At 35.5% G+C, this 23,635-nt stretch overlaps 1 protein-coding gene and 1 pseudogene across 3 annotated transcripts in view; one reads left to right on the top strand and one right to left on the bottom strand.

The window, feature by feature from the left end:
- Nucleotides 1–23,635, bottom strand: part of CTDSPL2 (CTD small phosphatase like 2) — a 76,734-nt gene that overhangs the window by 40,796 nt on the left and 12,303 nt on the right. For all 3 annotated transcript variants that reach the window (XM_032417112.1, XM_032417111.1, XM_032417109.1), the window contains exon 2: nucleotides 9,849–10,058. In XM_032417112.1, coding sequence (XP_032273003.1) covers nucleotides 9,849–10,034 — 186 coding nt within the window. In that variant the 5' untranslated portion in view covers nucleotides 10,035–10,058. The remainder of the gene's footprint in view (nucleotides 1–9,848; nucleotides 10,059–23,635) is intronic.
- LOC116640245 lies at nucleotides 11,341–13,395 on the top strand (annotated as a pseudogene).

Genomic DNA, 23,635 nt, shown 5'->3' with positions numbered 1-23,635 from the left:
TTGGGCGCTCTCTCTCTCTGTCAAATAAATAAATAAAATCTTTAAAAAAGAAGCTGGACCCAGCACCATGAGCTTGACAGCTTCCCAGTACTTAAAAACTATCCTGTTGCAGGGCACCTGGGTGGTTCATTCGATTGAGCACCGGACTCTTGGTTTTGGCTCAGGTCATAATCTCGGGGTCATGAGATCGAACCCCACGTTGGGCTCTGCACTCAGCCATGAGATTCTTTCCCCTCCCTCTCCCTTCTCCTGCTCAGCTTGCTCACACACTCTCACAAATAAATAAATAAATGAATAAATAAATACAAACTATCCTATTGAGATCAATGGGGATGTTGACAAATGTGATTTTTAGTACTGAATAATTAAATATATCAACATGTCGAAGATCTATATAATTCAATGAACCAGTATCTTCTAAATAACCAGTGCACAGTGTTAGAAAATCATACACAGTACATCATTCGTTCCAGGTGCAAGACAGACTAACAAAAAGATCACTGCAGCACTTTCAAATTCCGTCTTGGAACAAGAACCTAAGAAACTACATTTGTCAAGTTTTGGTATAGTATCACTAGACTATCACAATAATTTAAAAAGAGTATTAAAATACTCCTCCCTTTAACAAATACATGTGAGTATGGTTTTCTTTAAATGCTTCAGTAATAACAAACTATGTATGAAGCCATCATTAAAGACATCTGCAAAATTATAAATAATGTCATGCTTCCTGCTAATTTCCTTTTTGTTTTTAGGAAATAGTTAAAATGTTATCTGTATTAACATTCAGTGAGTTTATAATTGTAATTATGATTAAATATTTTCAAAATTCCTCAGTTTTAATATCTAATGAGATATATTTTGATAGATATAATCCATATAAACAAATGTTCTTCAGGGTTTCCAATAATGTGTTAAGAAGGTAAAGGAGCCTGAGATCAAAAAGTTTAAGAATCACTCGCTTAAGAGGGATTACTAATGAAATCACAAGAAAAAAGTTAAGAAGTCACCCCCCACAAATGGGGAAAAAATCTGAACTGTCAGTTCACAAAAGAAAATCCCTATATGGTCAATAAGCACATGAAAGGATATTCAACCTCATTAATCATCAGGGAAATGCAAAATAAAAACACAATGAGGTAACCACCCCACCCCTATAGAAAGACTAAAATTAAAAAGACTGAAAATACCAGATATTGCTGGGGATGTGGGCAACTGGAATTGCTGGATGGAATGTAAAATGGTACAGTCTGGAAAACAACTGGGCAGTTTCTTAAAAGTTAAACAGTCTTTCAACAAATGGTGCTAGGACCAATAGGTATTATTAATATGTAAAAAAATACAGTTGGACCCTTACCTCACACCCCCTACAAAAATTAATTCAAAATGGATGAAAGAGCTGAAAATAAGAACTACAACAGTAAAACTTGTAAGAAAAAAACTTAGAAGCTTATAAGAAAAAACTTCTGGAGAAAACTTAGGCCTAAAACTTTATCAAACCTTGATTCTGACAATAGCTTCTTGGATATGACACCAAAAATATATAAGCAACAACAACCAAAAATAAATTGAACTTGGTCAAGATTTAAAACTTTTGTGCTTCAAGGGGGTCTGAAAGAATGGGAGAGAAAATCTACAAATCACACATCAAATAAAGGACTTGCACCTAAAAGAGAACTCTTAGAATTCAATTATAAAAAGCCAAAACCCAATTTAAAATGGGCAAAGGATTTAAGACATTTCTCCAAAGAAGTTACAATGACCAACAAGCTCATGAAAAGACGCTCAATGTCACTGGTCATTAGGAAAATGTATTATCAGAACCACAATAATATTGATACCATTTCACACTCACCAAGATGGCTAAAACTTTTAGACAATAAATAAGTATTGTTGAGGATGTGGAGAAACTGGAACCCTCAACTTTGTTGCTGGGACTTTAATATGGTGCAACCATTTTGGAAAACAATCTTCAATTCCTTAAAAAGCTAAACAGAATTATCATATCATCCTGTAATTCTCCTCAATATATGCTCAAGATAAATGAAAACAGATTTCCACAAAAAACCTTGTATGTCAATGTTCACAGCAGTCATTTTCGTAAGAGCCAAAATGTGGAAACAACCCAAATGTCCATCAACTGATAACATGGAGTATATCCACGCAATGGAATATTACTTCACAGTAAGAAGGAATGATGAAATGATATATGTTAGAACAGAAATGCACATTGAAAACATGCTACATGAAAGAAGCCAGACCTAAAAGACTATATGTTGTAGAATTCCATTTATATGATATGTTCAGAACAGGCAAATCTATAGACAGAAAGTCAACTATTGGTTGCTCAGGGCAAGGGAGGAAGGGAGAGTTGATGGGTGACAGCCACTGAAGATAATTTAAGTGGTGTAAAATTGATTGTGGTAACAGTTGCAAAACTCTGTGCATATACTAAAAGCTACTGAATTTATACCTTAAATGGGTGAGTTTTATGGTTCGCTAATTACATGTCTCAATAAAGCTACCACAAAAAAATAAACATGCATTTATTGTATGACCCAGCAATACCAATCTTAGTTATTTATCCAACCTTAACTTAAATATATGTCCACACATGGACTCAACACAGATATTCATAGCACCTTTATTCATGATAGCCAAAAAACATATTCAATCCAAATGGATAAACAAATTATGTTATGCAGTATACTCATACAATAGAATTCTGGGCAGAGGGGTAAATAAAGCAATGAATACATGCAGTAACAAAAGTGAGTTCAAAAGCTTTATACTGAGTGAAAGATGCAAGAAATGCTGTATGAGTACAATCATATGAGACTCCAGAAACATTTATGTGATCTACAACAATAGTAGATTGATGGTTGTCTAGGGTGATGCTGTGAAATTGTCTGCAAAGACTGTAAGGGTACTTTTCGGGCATGAGTGTATAAATATGTTAAAATTCGTGACAATATATACTTTAAATAGGTGTGTTTTGTTGTGTATAATTATAACTCAAAAAGTTAATTTTTAAAGTCAATATAGGAGGTAGAATGAAATTCTAAAAGATAACTAGTTTGCCAAAATGAAGGCAGGATAAGAAAAACCCAGCTAAACTAAACATGTCAATTTAAATATAAATACACAGGGTATATTTATACATGGGAGGGAAAGAACTATAATCATGAAAATGCTAGGAAAGTTATGTAGCTATATTAATATTAGGCAAAGTAAACCTCAAAGCAAATATTAGAGATAATGAGAGACATTTCACAGCGGTAACAAGAACAATTTATATTCATCACAAATGTGTATACACCTAACAAGAGAACTTCAAAATACGTAAAGAAAAAAACTGGCAGAACTGAAAGGCAAAGTCACAGTAATAGTTGGAGATTTTAACTTCCCTCTCTTAGTAACTGATAAAACAAGTTTAAGATACAGAAGAATGAAATATTATTACCAACTTGATCTATTTAATAGTTACAGGATACTGCACTAAATAATTCTAGAATATGCACATTTCTTCAAATACACATGGGATACTCAACGATAGACTATATGCTAGAAAATATCAAAAAATACCAAACAAATGAAATCATACAGAATATATTCCTAGACCAATGATATTAAATTATAAATCAACAATTAAAAGATATCTAAAAAATACCCAAATATCTGGAAATTAAATAACACATTTCTAAATAATCCATGAGTCAGAGAATAAATCACACATACCCACAAAAAAGGTAATAAAAATATAATCAGATGAGCACCAGGTGATGTATATATGGAATTGCTGAATCACTGTATTGTACACCTGAAACTAATATAACACTGTATATTAACTAACTGAAATTAAAATAAAAACTTAAAAAATACATACTCAGAATGTGTGGGAAAATAGTACTTTGAAATTCACACCTTTAAAACTTATACTGGGGGAGGGGAAGGTGTAATATCCATGATCTAAGCAAGGGGCCGGCAAACTACAATCCAAGAAGCCAACTCCAGCAAACTGTTTTTGTATCTCCAGCAAGCTGGGAATGGGTTTTTTTGTTCTGTTTTTAAAGATTTTACTTTTTTTAAGTAAGTTCTACACCCAACACAGGGCTTGAACTCATGACCCCAGGACCAAGAGTCACATGCTCTACTGACTGAGCCAGGCAGGAGCTCTAGGAATGGTTTTTTATATTTGTAAATGGGGATGGAGGGGGAAGGGAGTAGGATCAAAAGAACAACGTTATTTGATGACATATGAAAATTATATGAAATTCAAATCAGTGTCCAAAGTTATGCTCATTCATTTATGTATTATCTGGAGAGCTGAGTAGTAGCTATAACACAATACAGTCCACAAAGCCTAAAATATTTCTTATCTGAAACAGTTACAGAAAAAGTTTACTGATCCCTGATCTAAGCTCCCACTTCCAGAAACTAAAAAAGTAAAAATAAATCAAACCAACAGTGTAAGAAAACATTAAAAATAACAAGGAGAAGAAATCAATTAAATAGAAAATGGAAAGAGAAAATTAACAAAGATAGATGTTGGTTCTTCGAAAGAGTAATGAAACTGACAAAGCTCTAGCAAGACAGATCAAAACAAAGATAAATAAATTATCCATATCCAGAATGAAAAGAGATACATCAGTATAGATCCATCAGACATTGATATTTATGTAAATATCACAAAACTTTACACCAACTTTCAACAACTTGGATGAATGGACCAATTCCTTGAAAAACACATATGACCAAAACTGAAATAAGAAACAGAAAAGCTAAACAGCCTCATATATATTACAGAAATCAAATTTATAATAAAAGCTATCTCACAAAGACTTCTACTACTTATTAAGGATAAAATAATACTAAGCCAATAGAAGTTCCTTCAGAAATAAGTAGAGGGGAACAACTGCCTTATGATCCAAGCATAATCTTGATCCCAAAATCTGAAAATAGGACAAATCAAGGCAACTACGGACCAAAGCCCTCATGAACACAGATGCAAAAATCCCTTAAAAAAAAAAACATAGTGAAGCAAATCCAGCAATCCAAGTTTGGTTTTCCATTAAAAAATATTTCTGCACTACTCCACATTAAAAGAATAAAAGAAAATCTGAAGAACATTTCAAGAGATGGAGAAAAGTCTTTGACAAAACTCAACATGTTAAGAATTTTTAGCAAACTAGGACTAAAAGGGAACTTCCTCAAATGAGTAATAGATAACTATGAAAACATTTAGTTAACATCATATCTAATGGTAAACAAACTCTTTTCCTCTAAGATCAGCAACAAGAGAAGGTGTTTCCTCTCACCACTTCTATGGAACACTGTACTAGAGGCCCTAACTAATGCAGTAAGTAAAGAAAAAGAAATAAAAGACCTAGAGATCAGGAAAAAATAAGTAAAATTGTGGTTAACTGGCATATGTTATGATTATGTACGTATAACCATCTAATCTGAACTTCTTTTTCATGCCATAATAAATGGTAAAGTACTTACTAATCTAGTCATTAAAGAACACATCTAGAGAGACTGACTTATATTAACTTTGGTAGGAAGGAAGAAAATTCCCAATAAAACCATGAAGCTTGGTAGTAAGTACAAAGGTCAGAGTTACAACAAAGTTTTCATCTAGCCATGTTTTTCAAACCAAGGGATACAACCCATCAGTGGATCATGAAATTAATTTAAAGTATTAAAATCACCTTTATTTTTTAAAAAGATTTATTTATTTATTTGAGAGAGAGAGTGAGTGAGCACACAGTGGGAGAGGGAGAAGCAGACTTCCTGCTGAGCAGGGAGCCTGACGTGGGGCTCAATCCCAGGACCCCGGGATCATGACCTGAGCCGAAAGCAGATGCTTAACCAACTGAGCCACCCAGGCGCTCCCTAAAATCACCTTTAAAAGGAGAATAAGAAACAAAAGGAAAAGAAAAATCAGACACATGAAATATATTAAGGGTGAGTTTTGTTTCACATGTATGAATATAGTAGAAGATATATTTCCAAGGGTTATACTTAAAAGATCTTAAAACACTGATTTAATGTAATAGGTAAGGGAGCGCCTGGGTGGCTCAGTTGGTTAAGCCTCCGCCTTTGGCTTGGGTCATGATCTCAGCATCCTGGGATTTAGCCCTGCGTTCGGCTCCTCACTCAGTGGGGAGTCTGCTTCTCCCTCTCCCCCCACTCCCCGCTCATACTCGCTCACTCACTCACTCTCTCTCTCTCAAACTTTAAAAAAATATAAGTAAGGATTTTATTATTTCATTAGAATTATAACCATATGCAAATTGATGACCTAACAACAAGAGCGTAACAGTATTTAGATAAGAACAGAGGAAAAGATCATTTTGTTATGGGAAAACTCTAGTAACCACCTATTTGGAAAGGTGTAGGAGATTTCTGATATAAAGCAAATACATTTTAGCTGTGAGGCTTTCACTTCAAATATATATTAGAAATCTCATTATGCTAGAGCACCTGGGTGGCATAGTCAGTTAAGTGTCTGACTCTTGGTTTCGTTCAGGTCGTGATCTCGGGGTCATGAGATTGAGCCCCCCATCAGGCTCCAAGCTCAGCATGGAGTCTGCTCGAGTTTCTCTCTTCCTCTCCCTCTGTCCCTCCCACTCGTTCTCTTTCTCTCAGATAAATAAATCTTAAAAAAAAAAAAAAAGAAAAAGAAAGAAATCTCATTATGCTAAAAGCAGAAAGACTGCATGTCAATAATTCTTGAGTGCTCTTGCTGACAATTTCATAATTCTGAAATCAGAGAAGTGGTAAACATTTGAATCATAAAATCTGGATTTGAAAGAGATCAGAAATTTCATTCACCCCATTAAGGGCTGAATTTGTGTCGTGCCCCCCCCCCCCCCCGCAATTCCCAAAGTCATTTGTTGAAGCCCTAACCCACAGAATATAACCATATTTAGAAATACGGCTTTTAAGCAGTAATTAAGTTCAAATGGGGTCATTAGGGTAGGCCCTAATCCTGTTATGAGTGGTGTCCTTACAAGAAGAGATTACAACACAGACAACACAAAGGACTGAGGGGCAACTATGGGAGGACACAGCAAGAAGGCAGCCCTAGCAAACTAATACACACACTTATGTTCATAAATTAACAACCTAAGTTTGGTTTACCTAAATACTCTCATGGCTAATTTATATAAAATTAAGACCAGAATACAGATTAAAACTTGTTAGCAATATAAAAATATAAAAATGGGTCAGTAACGGCAAAATGGAAAGCACCAACAGCCACTGATCCTAGAAATCATAATAGTAACAGAAGAGCAAAAAAGTAGGGGGATACGAGGAGAGCAAGTTTCAGGAAGTCAGACTCCTGAAACAGGCATGAAAGCAATGTCAGATACCTTAGAAAGGATTACAGCTCAAAAGAGAAAGCAAGAAGGTTTGTCTAAAAAGTTCAATTCTAGCCACATAACTTTAAAAGTCCAAAAGCAGACAAAAAGGAACGGTACCAAAGAAACAAAAAAGGCAGCACAGGAAGTTATCTAACTGACTTGGTTTTAAAAAGGACACTTGTAGAGATAAGAAATGTAGTTTATCATCTAGTCAGACTAAAGGAGATGAAGATATATGCAAAAAGTACTAGGGGGAAAAACTTCCTATAAAAAGAATAAGCTTTAGGAAGCTCTGAAACGATGATAGAATATAAATAAAATGACAAAGTGGGAAGGTAGTATAAAAGATTCAATTCTTATTTGCTTTCATCAAGAAGAATTTTCAATCCTTACACAAGATAGGTGATGCTACTAAGACATTATCTAGCTACTTTGAGACAAAATGGTACAAGAGAAAGAGCACAGGTATCAGAGTCAAATGTAACCTGGGTTTAAATCTCAGCATCGTCTTTATTGTAGAGGCAATAGTGCATAGTGGGTTAGAAGTGTAGGCCCTGAAGCCAGGGAATTTGGGTTTCAATTCCAGTGTTGCCACTTAAAGCTAAGTAACCCTGCACAAGTTATTTAACTTTCCTGTGCCTTAGTTTCCTTATCTGTAATATAGAGATGATAGAACCTACTTCATATGGTTCATACAGCTTAAAAAAGTTATTATACTTAAAGCACTGAGAACAGTGTATGACACATACTAATAGCTCAATAACTGATAGTAATTACTGTTGCATTTGTTCTTTATTGTTCGTTTTTATCCTGGACATTTATTACAATTACTGTTGTTAATGACATGTTCAAGTTACTGAAATTCACTAAGCCTAAATTTTTCTCTTCTCTAAACTATCAAAAGATAGATATATGAATTAAGGATCCTGGACATTTATTACAATTACTGTTGTTAATGACATGTTCAAGTTACTGAAATTCACTACGCCTAAATTTTTCTCTTCTCTAAACTATCAAAAGATAGATATATGAATTAAGGAGATACAAGATATAAAGCACCTAATAAATATACTCAATAAACATTACCTGCCAACCCCTACCCACATTTTGAAAAAGACAACACTGTACTTAAGATACTGAACATAAGCAAGCATTGTATAGATTCTCAATAAAACTTTAGAATATATTATCAAAGAGATGATTTAATGACAATGAGATAAGAAATAACAATTAGAAGCCAGTATAAGCTCAGTAGGAATAATACATGACAAGCTAATCATTTAATTTACTTCTAACATAGGGTTAGTAAACTGGGGGCGGGGGGGGGGGAACAGTAAACCTTGATTTTAGCAAGACATTCCAATACTAATTTTCATGATAACCTTATAGAATACAATAAAAAAAATCTGGATGATTAACAGTACAATTAAATGAATTTGAAGCTGCAGGAAAACTCTTGCCCCCCAAAATTACTGAAAAAGACGTTAGTGTACAAACAGGTTTTTAGTAGCCCTATCTTATTTAACATCTTTAAGCAGACATTAATGAAAAATGCAAGATTTTGGTTTAAAAAAAATAGAAACTTGACAGAAATTTCCATAGGAAAACCCTGAATGTGTAGTTGACATAGGCAAAAATCTGCTAACCAACAAAGATAAATCTTACTACTAAAGGAGAAAAAATCATCAAATGTTATGCAATGGTGCCACATTAACAGAATGCCCAGATCAAAAGAATATGAACAGAAGTCAGAAGACACAGGAAAAACCTATCTATCAAATTTCTTTTTTTTAACCAAAATCTTGTATTTTCCCTTAATGTCTACATTACATACAATGAATGAATGACAGTAACACTATTTATAGAGTACATTAAAATTTCTCAAACTGCTTCTTCTGTTTGCCATCTAATGTAAAAACAACCCTGAGACAGATAAAGCAGTTAGAATTAGTCCCATTTTACTGTCTTCTTGAGGTTCAGAGCGGTAAATGAGTTTCCTCAGATCAAGTTGATCCAAAGTACGAATGTGGAGCATGTAACTCCTAGTCAGTGTCCATTTTTTCTTTAATAACTTTTTTTTCCTCTTTAATAAAGTAATACATTCATTATAAAGTGTTAGAATTCAGACAGAAAAATCATCTCCCTAATCAGACACTGTATTAATATTAACAAGAAAATTTAACTTTTCTCTGAAATGAAAAAAAATGGAAGTGAGAGAAACAATTCACATAAAATAAGGAAAAATTTCTTTTACTTTTCATAATACTATGCTGAAAAAAAAGGAGGCTAAATGGATCAGTTAAGTAGAATAAATGTTTTCTTGAATGGCCATTAAATATTTTTCATGTTATTAACTCCTAAAAATGTAAACATTCCCTTAATCTACTAGCAATATTAGATTTCTCATCTTTGCATGCTTAAAGAAAACCACCTAAATTTTAATTTTAATGATATAAGTACAAGTAGTAAAACCATTACCTTGGGTGTGCTTCCTTTAATGAATTTTTTAATTGAAGACAACAAGCCGGTTTCATTTTTCGGTGTTTTTTCTCCCCCTGAAGGCAGGCTATCATCAACCTCTGAATATTTCCTCTTTGCTCTAGCAGTACGTTGTGTTTGGATTTGATTTGATTGCTGAGAAGCTTTCCGTGTTCTCAGCCTCATCTTTTATGAGTGCCACATATAAAACTATAAGAGAAAAATAACAAGGGTTATTACAATTAAACCTAGCATACCAAAATGTGTCCAGCTTATATAAGAAAAATCCCTTGGTCCAAGTCTCTAAGGCATTACAATAAGAAACCAACATTTTAAGCGAAAGGTTGCTTTTTTACACATTATCCCAAGTAACCTTCCCACCAACTTCTAATATATTACACCCTATGATCTAATAAAAATATGAGTAACACCAGGGTGCCTGGGTGACTCAGTCTTAAAAGGTAAGCGTCCAACTCTTGCTTTTGGCTCAAGTCATGATCTCAGGGTTGTGAGATCAAGCCCCGTGTCAGGCTCCAGTGCTGGGTATGGAGCCTGCTTAAGATTCTCTTTCTCCCTCTCCAAAAAAAAGAGTAACACCAAAAAGAGTGTGCACACTCTTTTCATAGCACTATGCTGCCTCCACCCATGCTGACCATTATCATTCATTAAATCATTCATTCAGCAAGTATTTATTGAGCACTTAACCACATTCAAGGCATTGGGCTAGGCTGAGCACCTAGTAAATAGTAAACAACATATGGAAGGTTTTTTCCACAATGTAGTGGAAAAACCCTCAGTGAACGAATTAATTACATGAGCATGATTCTAATGATCAACAATCATACAAGTGTAAGAAGCGCAGCTGGATCATTCAATTTATAAGATAATTTGATCCTACTACACATAATGATACTTTAAAAGCTGAATTCCCATTAGAAAGAAAATATGAGGCAATCTACTTGGAATTCTCTCACTTTATGGATGAGAAAATTAATGGCTGGCAAAACTGTACCAAGACACAGAAATGGTTAAGTACATACCCTAAATTAGAATCTGAAGTAGAATATAAAAATTACCAAACTAAGAATTAAGAAATGTGAATTCAATCATAGCTAAACTATAGTCACTTGTTTTTTCACCTGTATAAAGAATACATTCATCTTACCATCCTGAGTCTCACAATGAAAAAGGAATTAGAAAAGGCTATAAAGTACAGAGAACAACACTACTACTCACAACAGTGAATGCATTCACAGAAAAGTCTAACTCCATTTAAGCATTCTAAACTCCTAAAGATGCAGAAATTCCTGGCAAAGGATAGGGTCTTCACCGACCAATTAAGAAGCTTAAGACATTGTGTCTTTACTAATTCAACGTAACAGTCACAGAAAAAAAGTTAAAAACTTTTAGGAAGTTATATATATATATATATATATATATATATATATTTTTATATATATATATATAATCTACTCCAACAAAAAACCCCGAACTCTAATGATTCACTAGAGGAGTCCCTAAATATCTTTACAAACAACTATTTTTTTCCTAGCAGCAAATGGTGCTCAGTTTACACTGCCATCCCAAAATAAAAAATACTGCCTTTTCTCCTAAAGAGTCCATGTAACTTCTAAAGTGATTTATCATTCAAGGCATGTATTATTTACTTTAAAACCCTATTTAGAGTGCATAAATGTTGTCTTAATTCCTTAGTTATTGAGCACAGCATGCCTTAGAAAAGGAAAATTCCCATATAGAAAAATGCAAGGGGGAATTTCTCAAAACTATTTTTAATCAATTTCAGTAATCTTTTTAAGTTTTATCAAAAATACCCAAGAATTAATCTATCTTAAGCCCAGAATCATTAAATGGAAATTATAAAACCTTATGAAATAATACACTGATGTAAAGTAGGTCTTAAAAGACTAAAGGCACATAGGTAAGTCCAGTCTTACGAAGCTTGGTTGATTAAAGTTTAAATACTTATGGTCACCTGCTACTAGAATATTAAGGATGAAAACTATAACCTCTGCCCATGAGAATCAAAAAGTCTGGCAGATAAGTATACATATCATAGTGCATATATAAAATGCTAGATCTCTCCGCATGAAAAGAGTGAAGACCGTTCTGGGAAACCTTAGGAGAAAGGTCCTTTAAACTCAAAAATAATCAGTGGGCATTTACTGGAAAGAAAGATAAGAGCATTCAAAGGAGCTGAAAAGTAGGTTTTTCTCCATTCCAATAGCGAATTGTAAAAGGTGTACTTGACAGGTCTAAAAGGGCTCCGGGAGGCAAAATGGCCACGACAGGGACAGCCCCAGAGGTGATGTGGTACCAGAGCGTACGCCTTTACCGAGGGCCACGAGAGTGCGAACAAGTGAGCTCATAGCTCAACCCAACAAATGCGTGTTGGCTTTTCTCGCCATGGCCATGGGGATGTGCCAGTAAAGCCTTTGCCCTGATAGGCAATTCAACATTTCACAGCCCTGATCTGGAAACTCCCAGAGGGCTACAAAGGCACGAGGCCAGTCAAGCAGGTCCTCAGTCCGGAGAGGTAGGACACTGAGCACTCCATGCCTACGGGTGCAGCCTCCCAGGGCAGCCACTTCTGCTGGTTGCTCTGCGCTCTCACCTTAAAGCTCTGCCAAGCAGAGGCCCTTGTGCAGGCAGAGAAGCTGTCAGTGAGCACCGTGCTGACTGGTGAAGAGTTTGTGGTGGCAGAAGAATGTGCTCCGTGTTCTAATTTCCAGGCTAAAACCACCCAAGTGTGGTTCCACAGGGTATGTGGAGAAAATCACACGCAGCTCATCTAAGGGGAATGAATTCAAAAGCCGCTGCTCAGCTCTGATGGAACAACACTTATTCTGGAAATCTGAAGGGGCCGTCGTGGGTGTGGCCTTGGTCTTGCTTGCCTTGTTCATCAGCGACAGCAGGACAGAAAAGCTCTGGAAAAAGTCCAGGAGCAAATCAACTCTATATAGCTACCTTCTACTCTTTGATAGTGGTCTTAGGGATTGTACCTCAGACAGAGACAGTAGAATGAATGGATTTGTGCCCCTAGTTCTTGGGAACTTGTAGTGGCATTTCCTCCTCCATCTCATTTAGATCATTAACAAGCAAAATATAGAATAGTTCCCCTCCCTGTTAATAATTTGGTTTACCACAGGAAGTCATAGTGGCAGAAACAGGATAGCAACTTTGTGCTCCAGTTTACCAACTACCTATCTTCCCCTTCTTCTGCTACTTATTTAAAACTTTCAGGATGTAATTTCAGCAAAGAAGTTTATTTCTCAACCAAAATCTGTTTCCCCTCAAACCTAATGCCCAAAAATAAAAAAATAAAAAAAATTGCAGATGGATTAAAAAAAACGGTCTATAAAGGCTGGAGCAGTCAAGCCCTCATGAACTTTCAAAACAGACTACTCACACAAGAGATGGAAGAAAACATATACTTTTCAATTTCTCATCGAATACTTACCAAGACAGACCATATGCAGAGATGTAAAACATCTAAATAACTTAAAGACTAAAATCTTACAAAGTATGTTCTCTGACCACAATTATAAATTAAAAAAAAAATCTTAAAGAGTACCAAATATTTGAAAGTTTTAAAATATATTTATAAATAAACCATGAGTCAAAAAGAAAGAAAGAAAAAAAAGATAAAACAAAACAAAACCACAACGGAAATACAAAATATTTTGGACTAAAAATAACAAAAACACAGCAGCACATCAAAATGTGTGGGATGTAATAAGCAACATTCAGAGGGAAATTATAAACATATATGCACCTCACACCAGAGTCTCAAAATATATGAAGTAAAAACTGTCAAACAAAAGGGAAAAATAGTTTGACAATAATAACTGGATATTTCAATATCCCATTTTCAATAATGAATAGAACATCTAGACCAAAAGATCAATAAGGAAATCAAAGACATGAACAATTCTCTCCACCTAAGAGACACATATGGAACATTCCACTCAACAACAGCAGAATATATAACATAGTCCAGGACAGACTGCATGTTCGGACACAAAACAAATCTCATAAACTTAAAAGGATTGAAATCATAACAAGTATATGGTATCCAAACACACTGGAATGAAATTAGAAATCACAAGGAAAGAAACTTGAGTAATTAACAAATACGTAGAAATTAAACAATAAACTCTTAGATATGTAAGCAGTGTATCAAAGAAGAAATCACAAGGGGAATTAGAAAATACTTCAGGATGAAACCAAACAAAATCGCTACAAAAACTTATGAGATGCTCCCAGAACAGTGCTCAGAGGGCAATTTATGTAAACGCTTATATTAGGAAAAGACCTCAACTCAATAATAAAGCTTTTCACCATAAGAAACTATAAAAACAAACTAAATCTAAAGGAAGCAGAAGGAAGGAAATAAAGAATAAAGCAGAAATAAGTCAAATAGATGATTTAAAACGCAAAACAAAAAGAAATTAATGAAGCCAAAAATTTGTTCTTTGAAAAGATCAACAAGATTGGCACACCTTAAATTAGACTAGCCAAGAAAAAAAAAGAAGTCTCAACCTATCAAAGTCAGGAGTGAAAGATGGGTCATTAATACCAACCCTACAGAAATAAAAACAATTTTAAGGTGGGGCACCGGAGTGGCTCAGTCATTAAGCGTCTGCCTTCGGCTCAGGTCATGATCTCAGGGTCCTGGGATCGAGTCTCCCTCTCCCACTCCCCCTGCTTGTATTCCCTCTCTCACTGTGTCTCTCTCTGTCAAATAAATAAATAAAATCTTAAAAAAACACACACACAATTTTAAGGGACACCAACAAATTAGATAACCTAGATGAAATGGATTAATTTCTATAAAGACACAAGTAAAATGTGCTCAAGAAAAAAAAATCCAAAAGCCTCATATAAGCAGAGACTGAATTAGTGATAATAATTTCTTTAAAAACTTCCCGGGGGAGCCTGGCTGGCATGCAACTCTTGATCGCTGAGTTGTGAGTTCAAGCCCCACTTTGGGTATAGAAAATACTTAAAAATAAAATCTTGGGGCGGGGGGTACTTCCCACAAAGCAAAGTCCAGAACCAGATGGCTTAACTGGTGAATTTTACCAAATGTTTAAAGAATTAACACAAATCCTTCGCAAACTCTTCCAAAAAACTGAGGAACACCTCCCAACTCAATCTCTGAGGTCAGCATTATTCTGATAGTAAAGTCAAACAAAGACACTACAAGAAAAGTAAAACTACTAGTCAATATCCCTTAGGTGCATAGATGCAAATATACTCAACGAAATACTAACAAACCAAATCCAGCAGCTTTATTTAAAAAAAAAAAACAACACCTTTTTTTCTTCATCTTATCAATTTTATTTATTTACTTATTTAATTTTAAAGATTTTATTTATTTGTCAGAGACAGTGAGAGAGAGCACAAGCAGGGTAAGAGGCAGGCAGAGGGAGAAGCAGGCTCCCTGCTGAGCAAGGAGCCCGATGCGGCACTCGATCCCAGGATCCTGGGATCATGACCCGCGCCAAAGGCAGATGCTTAACTGACTGAGCCACCCAGGCATCCCTCCGGCAGCTTTATAAAAGGAACACACATCATGACCAAAGTGGGTTTTATCCCAGGGATGCAAGGCTGGTTTAACATAGGAAAAATCAATCAATATAATACACCCTATTAAAAAAATAAAGGAAAAATTCCATATGATCATCTCAAAAAGATGTGGGGGGAAAAAAAAAGAGAGAGCACTTGACCAAGCCCAACACCTTTTCAAAATAAAAATACTAAAAAAAAAACCGGGAATAGAAGAGAACTTCTTAAACCTGAGAAAAGACATCTACAAAAACTCCACAGCTAACATCATGCTGCATAATGAAAACTACACGCTTTCCTCCTAAGGTCAAGAATAAGACAAGGTTGTCTACTCTCACCACTTTTATTCAACATTTTACTGGAGGTTCATGCATGGAATTAGAAAGACAAGTAAGAAATAAAAGAAATTCACATTAGAAAGGAAAAAGTACAACTATATCCAGAGGACATGATATTGTATGAAGAATAACCACAAAAGCAAAAACTAGGTAACTAGACTTCATAAAAATTAAAAAGACCTGAGAAGACACTTCATAAAAGCTAGATGATTGGCCACAAGCCAATCATGAAATGAAATGCTGCTCAATATAATTCACCATCAGAAGTGCAAGCTGAAATTAAAATAGACTAATCCATATCTACTTGAAAGGCAACAATTAAAAAGACTGACAATAGGGGCGCCTGGGTGGCTCGGTCATTAAGCGTCTGCCTTCGGCTCAGGTCATGATCCCAGGGTCCTGGGATCGAGCCCCACATCGGGCTCCATGCTCCGCAGGAAGACTCCTTCTCCCTCTCTCACTCCCATTGCTTGTGTTCCCTCTCTCACTGTGTCTCTCTCTGTCAAATAAATAAATAAAATCTTTAAAAAAAAAAAAAAAAAAAGACTGACAATAATAAATGGTAGCAAAGAATTGGAACAAACATTCTCATATTCTCCTGGTGGGAATGTTAGGTTTTTGGTAAATTTCTATTCAACAACATTTCACCCCTTGATCCAGTAATTTTTTCACTTCTAAGTTTCTATCTAAGAGTGTAAACATGTCCACAGCATACTTTTACAAAAATGTTCCTGTCAGGCTTTATTTACAATAGCCCCAAACTGGAAACAGGGACAGAAAAATGAATACTGTGGTGTTTTCACACAGTGGAATAATAATCAAAAACAGAAAACAACTATTATTATCATCAACATGAAAGAATCTCTGACATTATGCTGAGCAATGGCAGACACAAAAGAATACATATTTGATGACACCATTAAAGAGAAATTCTATCAGAGGGAAAAATAACCTAAGGAGAAACAAATTAGAATAGAAGCTGTCTTGGGGAAAAGAAATGACATATATGTGATGGAGTGTGGATCTATTTGTCAAAACTTAAAGCTAAAATCTATGTGTTTCAAAGTATGTAAATTTTACCAAAATAAACACCTGCAAAAAGTTTTTATGAACAATACCAACCAGGTAGCAGGAAGTTGGGAGTGGGTGGGGATATAGATCCAAAAGACAGACAAAATGTTAATAAGTACTCAAACTGAGTGATGGTCATATGGGGCTTCATAATACCATTCTGTGTACTTTGTGCATATGTTTGATATTTTCCATCAAAAACAACGGCAACAACAAAAACACTCACTACCAGAGCTACCAACAGGATTCAACACTGAGAAGAAATTGAATTAAGTCAAAATAGAGTAGGACAGGATCAAATGAGAAAAGCAAAGAGAACATCTAGAAAAAGGGGGGCAGAGGAACATAAGCAATCTCAAGAGAGCAATACTCCGTATTTTTGAACACAGAAAATAACAGAAAGCTCCATTTAAGTCAAAAACTGTCTTCAACCAAACCTCCTCCTAAAAGTTCAGGAAAACAAATTTCACATTAAAAAGTAACAGAAATTAGATCAGAGCCCATACAGTCATAAGCAAAAAATAGAAACAAAAAGAGAGAGACAGCGCGTGTGCAGAATAAAACCCCTAACTTTTTGGGGTGCCTGGCTGGCTCGGTCGGTAGAGTATGTGACTCCTGATCCTGGGGTCATGAGTTCGAGCCCCACATTGGATGTGGAGCCTACTTTTAAAAAAATAAATAAAATATTAAAAAAAAAAATTTTTAAACCCCTAACTTTCTACAGACAATAAGACTGCAAAAGGTAAGTCCACAAAAACAGATCACAACTACACACTATTTCCAAGCAAGCTGAGACACTGATACTAAACCATTTAACCAGGATTTGAAGAGAGGGAAACGAATTGAAAGAACACAGAAAAAAATTAAAAAAAAAAAAATCGTTTCAGAAATAGACAAAAAAGAAGGAACAAAAAATTAAATGAACAGAACAAAGAAGGAATATTTTCGCACATTATAGAAGATTCAAGGGGTGCCTGGCTGGCTCAGTTGGTGGAGCATGCAACTTTTGATCTCAGGGTTGTGAGTTCAAGCCCCATGTTGGGTGAAGAGATTACTTAAAAAAAAGATTCAAGAGAAACTGGTAAATATTGAAAATAGATCAGATACTCAAAAACAAGAGAACTTTCCAGAAATAGAAAAAGTTTGAAACCACTGTACTGAAAGAAACAGACCTGAGAATAGCAAATGTGACGAAACAGTCTGGTATGAATTACTAGAGCTTTACTGAACTTTAAAGAGGGAAAAATCCTTTGTGCATCTAAGCCAGATGTAGGCAAACTTTTCTTATAAAACACAGTAAATATTTTAGGCTTGCAGACCACAGGGTGAAAGTTAAATGAAATTCAAATATCAGTGTCTAGACCATGCTCATTGGTTTCAATAGTGTGTATGGCACTGTATAGCAAAAGCATCCAAAAACAGTATGTAAGTGAATGAACATGGCTGCTGCGTACACTAAAACTGTGTTTACAAACACAGGCAGTCAGCCCATCTGCAGCAGTTTGCAGAACCTTGATGTAGGCATGCACTAAGTGCCTTTATAATGGAAAAAACATTAGACTACTCTAAATTTTTCAATCACAACACTTTATGCCAGACAAAAAATGGAGTAACATATTTAAAATAATCAAGAAAAGAACAGGATTTTATATCCAACAAAGATAACAGGAATAATGGCCACAAACTATTATCAATGAGCAAAAACTCTAGGAATACTGTGCCTTTGGAGGCCTTGCCAAAAAATCAAACAGAGCACATGAGAAAACCAAACTAACTACAGATACTGCATAAGAACAAATGGTGAGTATCAAACATACAACATGTAGTTACTCATACAGCAAAAATAAAATGAAGGTTGAAAGGGAGAGCGTATAGTATGTATATTCTCTGACAATGTAAATATATTTAACTATTTAAAGGTGAGGAATGAATAGGAAGAACACAGCAAAAAGTGTATATATGGCTTCAATAATCATATGTATGATAACAGCACTGGCATTGCTATTGTGAGACTGTTAGGAGATAAATCTAATATTTAGTTTTCTAATTCCAGGTCTGTCATCTACTGGGTCCTCAGGAACCTAGATACAGTATGGAAGAAGAAGACAGAGATACAGAGGAAGTTAAAATAAAATCCCTGGAATTCGGACTATGGTCAATAAACCTCCCCAAAAAGGAACCATTCAGTTGGACAAAATAACAAAAACCACCATTTCAGTACTCTAGAAATCAACCAAAGGCATATAACAATCTGAGAATGCTTATAAAACTGCTCAACTTTGGGTAAGAACATTAGGAGTCTGTGTCAGTCTGGGGCTGCTCTACTCCTGTATCCTCCACCTGCAAGCTCAGATGGTTTGTCAGGCTGAGAGGACTGCCAAATTTGAGGTCACAATAAGAGACTCACATGATTTAAAGCAGTCGGGCAATGACCACACTGAGTGGTCATCAGTATAAGTGACAATTTTGGTATAAGTAATAATTTCTATGGCAGGCAAACTAGGAGGGCCAACAGCTCTAATAGCCTGAAGTTGCAGGGGTGTTGGGACATTCAGATTCCTGGCTAAGGCAATACACATGCACAGGAGAGACTAAGGAGGGCCCCAGCTATCCACATACTGAATCTTACGTATCAGAATTTCTTTTTAATTTTTTTAAAATGTTTGTTAATTGAAAGTAAAAAATGACATTAAATTGTCATAATGACTGGTTAAATTAAATGTTTTAATTATATTTATACGCTACCTCTAGTCCCCATTTCATTAAATACTTATGTATGCCCTTTCCTCATTTTTTTTCCTAAGGATCAAAATACTAAAGTTGAAAAAGACTTTAGTTCAACTTCCCCAACCAAAGCAGTAATCTTTCAGGTAGTCTTCCTGTCTAAAGGTAACCTAGGGGCGCCTGGGTGGCTTAGTGGTTAAGCATCTGCCTTCAGCTCAGGTCATGATCCCAGGGTCCTGGGATCGAGCCCCGCACCGGGCTCCCTGCTCTGCGGGAAGCCTGCTTCTCCCTCTCCCACTCCCCCTGCTTGTGTTCCCTCTCTCACTGTGTCTCTCTCTGTCAAATAAATGAAATCTTTAAAAAAATAATAATAATAAAGGTAACCTAGAATGTGCTCAAATGCTTAAGGAGACATGAAGTTCACTACTTCCCAATGCAAATATTTTAAAATGTTAAATGAGTTCTAACCAAAAAAACTTTTAAAGTGAACTGAATAAAACCTGCAATATACCATTAATTCCCTTATTTAATAAAGAATTTCTAGGGGCACCCAGGTGGCTCAGTCAGTTATGCATCCGACTCTTGATCTCAGCTCAGGTCTTGATTTCAGGGTCATGAGTTCAAGCCCCGCACTGGGCTCCATACTGGGCCCAGAGCCTACTTAAAAAACAAATAAAGAAAATAAAGAAAAAATTTCTAAGAAGAATTTAACTCCAGCAAATTGGTTAAGCTTAATTTTCCTTGTTTTAAACCCAAAGCTCGAAAATTTTTTTTCATTTTAATACTTAAAAACAAATATTATTTAACTTTTTAGTTTGCCAACTATGGCTTAATTTAGAGGAAGATATTTGCATTATTTGCCCCAACTCCTCAAAATAGTGGAACTATATTTAACACTTCAAAAATACTTTGTATATCCCAGGATCTCAATAAATATTTGCTAATTTAATCTCTTGGCATTTCTTGCAAATTACTAAAATCCTAAAATAAAGGCTCAAATGTCCATGCTTACCTGAATACTGAAACATAATCCAAACAAGCACACTACCAAAGCACTGTAAAATGTATTGTGTTGGTTTTCTATTAAGTTTCCTGTCCACTCCAGAAAACCAACCCTTAACTTACCCTTTTCAAAAATAAAGTACCTACATTTACCTGAACATGGAAAAAATTAAAGTGACATATTAACCAACAGCTGTCCTTTATTAACTACTAGGTGCAAGGCACTGTCCTAAGTGCTTTCTAATATATTATTTCACTTAATCTTTCAACAGCATAAAGTAGCATCCATTATTTCCATCTTATGACGGAGGAAAATGAGGTGGAAAAAATGGCAGAACTGTTTAGGTAACAATTTCCAGGTCATTTCAATAAAAATAACCGACAATGTAAAAATGGTGTATTTATCACCAATAAGAAACTAATTAAAAAGGTACCAATAATTTTAATTTCCCATCAGCCTCTAAAGTTTGTTTTTACCTCTGCTCTTTTCTAAATACACAGTCATTCACAAGTGATTTTCCTGCTGAACCCTTCTATACAAAGCCTTAAAATAGGGTTAACTTACAAACAGCTGTGTTTACAAATTGGCAGTTGGGAGCTCAAAATAAAACTTCTCATAGAAATAGTGTTACAAATGGGGATTACAGTTCCAGGGGAGCTCCTATGTCATATTTTTACCCATAATGTAACTGAATAGAAAAACCGAGGGGTGCCTGGGTGGCTCAGTTCGTTAAGCATCGGATTCTTAGTTTTGGCTCAAGTCATAATCTCAGGGTCCTGGGATCTGGCCCCAAATCAGGTTCCATGTTTGGTGGGGAGTCTCCTTGAGATTCTCTCTCCTTCTGTCTCCTTCTCTACCCCGCATCTACCCTTCCCCTGCTCTCTCTAAAATAAATAAATCTTGAAAAAAAAAAAAATCTAGAATCTAAACCATTATACCAACATGTGGAAAACTATATTCCATATTTCTACACCAAGCCTATTGATAGTAAAACTATCGATCTCTAGTGCTGGGAAAACTGAGTATCCAAATGCAAAAAAATGAAACTGGATCCTTACCTTACATTATATATAAAAATTAACTCAAAATGGATCAAAGACCTTAGGAGCTAAAACTATAAAACTCTTAGAAGAAAACGGGGGACAACCACATGACCCTGAATTTGGCAATGATTTCTTGGATATGACACCAAAGCATAGGCAACAAAAGGAAAAAAAGATAAATTGGACTACGTCACAGTTAAAAACTTTTGTGCATCAAAGGACACTATCAACAGTGAAAACTTTTGTGCATCAAAGGACACTATCAACAGTGAATAAGATATATGCAAATCATATATCTTATAAGGCTTAATATCCAGAATATTTTTGAAAAACTACAACAACAACAACAAATCAAATAACCTGGTTCAAAAATGGGTAAAAGACTTGAACAGGTATTTGTCCAAAGAAGATGTACAAATAAGCACATCAAAAAATGCTCAACATCACTAATCATTAGGGAAATGCAAACCAAACCACAATGAGATACCTCTTCACACCCACTAGGATGGCTATAATCAAAAAGACAGATAATAAGAGGTGTCAAAAGGATGTGGAGAGACTGGAACCCTTGTGCATTGTTGATAAGAATGTAAAATGGTTCAGTCACTGTGGAAAATGGTTCAGTCACTATGGCAGTTCCTCAAAAAATTAAACATAGAATTACCATATGATCTAGCAATTCTACTTCTAGGTATATACTCTATAAAGAATTGAAAGCAAACAGATATTTGTATAGCCATATTCACAGCAGCATTATTCACAACAGCCAAAAGGTGGAAGCAAAAGTGTCTATCAACAGATAAGTGGAGGGGTGCTGAGGTGACTCAGTCAAGTATCTGCCTTCAGCTCGGGTCATGATCCCAGGGTCTTGGGATCGAGTCCCGCATTTGGCTCCCTGCTCGATGGGGAGCCTGCTTCTCCCTCTCCCCCGGCTTGTGCGCTCTCTCTCTCTGTCAAATAAATAAATAAAATCTTAAAAAAAAAAAAAACAGGTAAGTGGATAAACAAAATTTGATATGAATATACAATGGAATATTATTTAGCCCTAAAGAGGAAGGAAATTCTGCAATATACTACAACATGGATGAAACTTGATAACATTATGCTAAGGAAAATAAAACAGTCACAAAAGGACAAATAATGTATGATTTCACTTACATGAGGTACCTACTCAAATTCAATAGAGCTATAAAGTAGAATAGTGGTTGCCAGGGCCTGGAGGAAGGAAGGGAAAGAGGGCTATTATTTAATAGATACGGAGTTTCACATTAGGAAGAAGAAAAAGTTCAGGAGATGGATAGTGGTAATGGCTGCACAAGATGAATGTAGTTAGTACCACTGAACTGTACATTTAAAAATGGTTTAAAAGGTGAATTTTATGTTCTGTATATTTTACCATAATTAAAAGCGGGGGGGAACCTACAGATCTCCATCTAATCCCTTTTTCTGAGCCACTAATGATAACGTAAGGTAAAGGTTTCCAAGAGAGTGAGAGATGGGGACTCTGGAATGAGAAAACAAAACCCCTTTTCTTTTTTTTTCAGATTTTATTTATTTGACAGAGAGAGACACAGCGAGAGAGGGAGCACAAGCAGGGGGAGTGGGAGAGGGAGAAGCAGGTTTCCCGCGGAGCAGGGAGCCCGACGTGGGGCTCGATTCCAGGACACTGGGATCATGACCTGAGCCTAAGGCAGACGCTCAATGACTGAGCCACCCAGGCGCCCCTTCTTTTTATTTTTTAACAAACTACACTAAAAAGGGGAAGAACAGAAGTACAGAAAAGGAAAAAAAAAGTACAGAAAAGGGGACTAAGTAAAATCTGCCCTCATATTCTGTTTATATATTTACTACTGATAAGAACTGACAAAATAACCCATAGACCAAAAAATGCTGGATCGTCAGATATACAAAGTACAGAAATATTTCATCTAAGTTTGGGATCAAAAATTTTAGTATTACCTGGTTTTTCTGGGCCTTTCATAATAGGAAATGGAATGGAAGGATAAATAGGGTTGGGAG

This window comes from Phoca vitulina, unplaced genomic scaffold (assembly GCF_004348235.1).
Source record: "Phoca vitulina isolate PV1807 unplaced genomic scaffold, GSC_HSeal_1.0 scaffold20, whole genome shotgun sequence".
Lineage (NCBI taxonomy): Eukaryota > Metazoa > Chordata > Mammalia > Carnivora > Phocidae > Phoca > Phoca vitulina.
The sequence above is the reverse complement of the archived record's forward strand: the minus strand, read 5'-3'. Positions and strand labels throughout refer to the sequence as shown.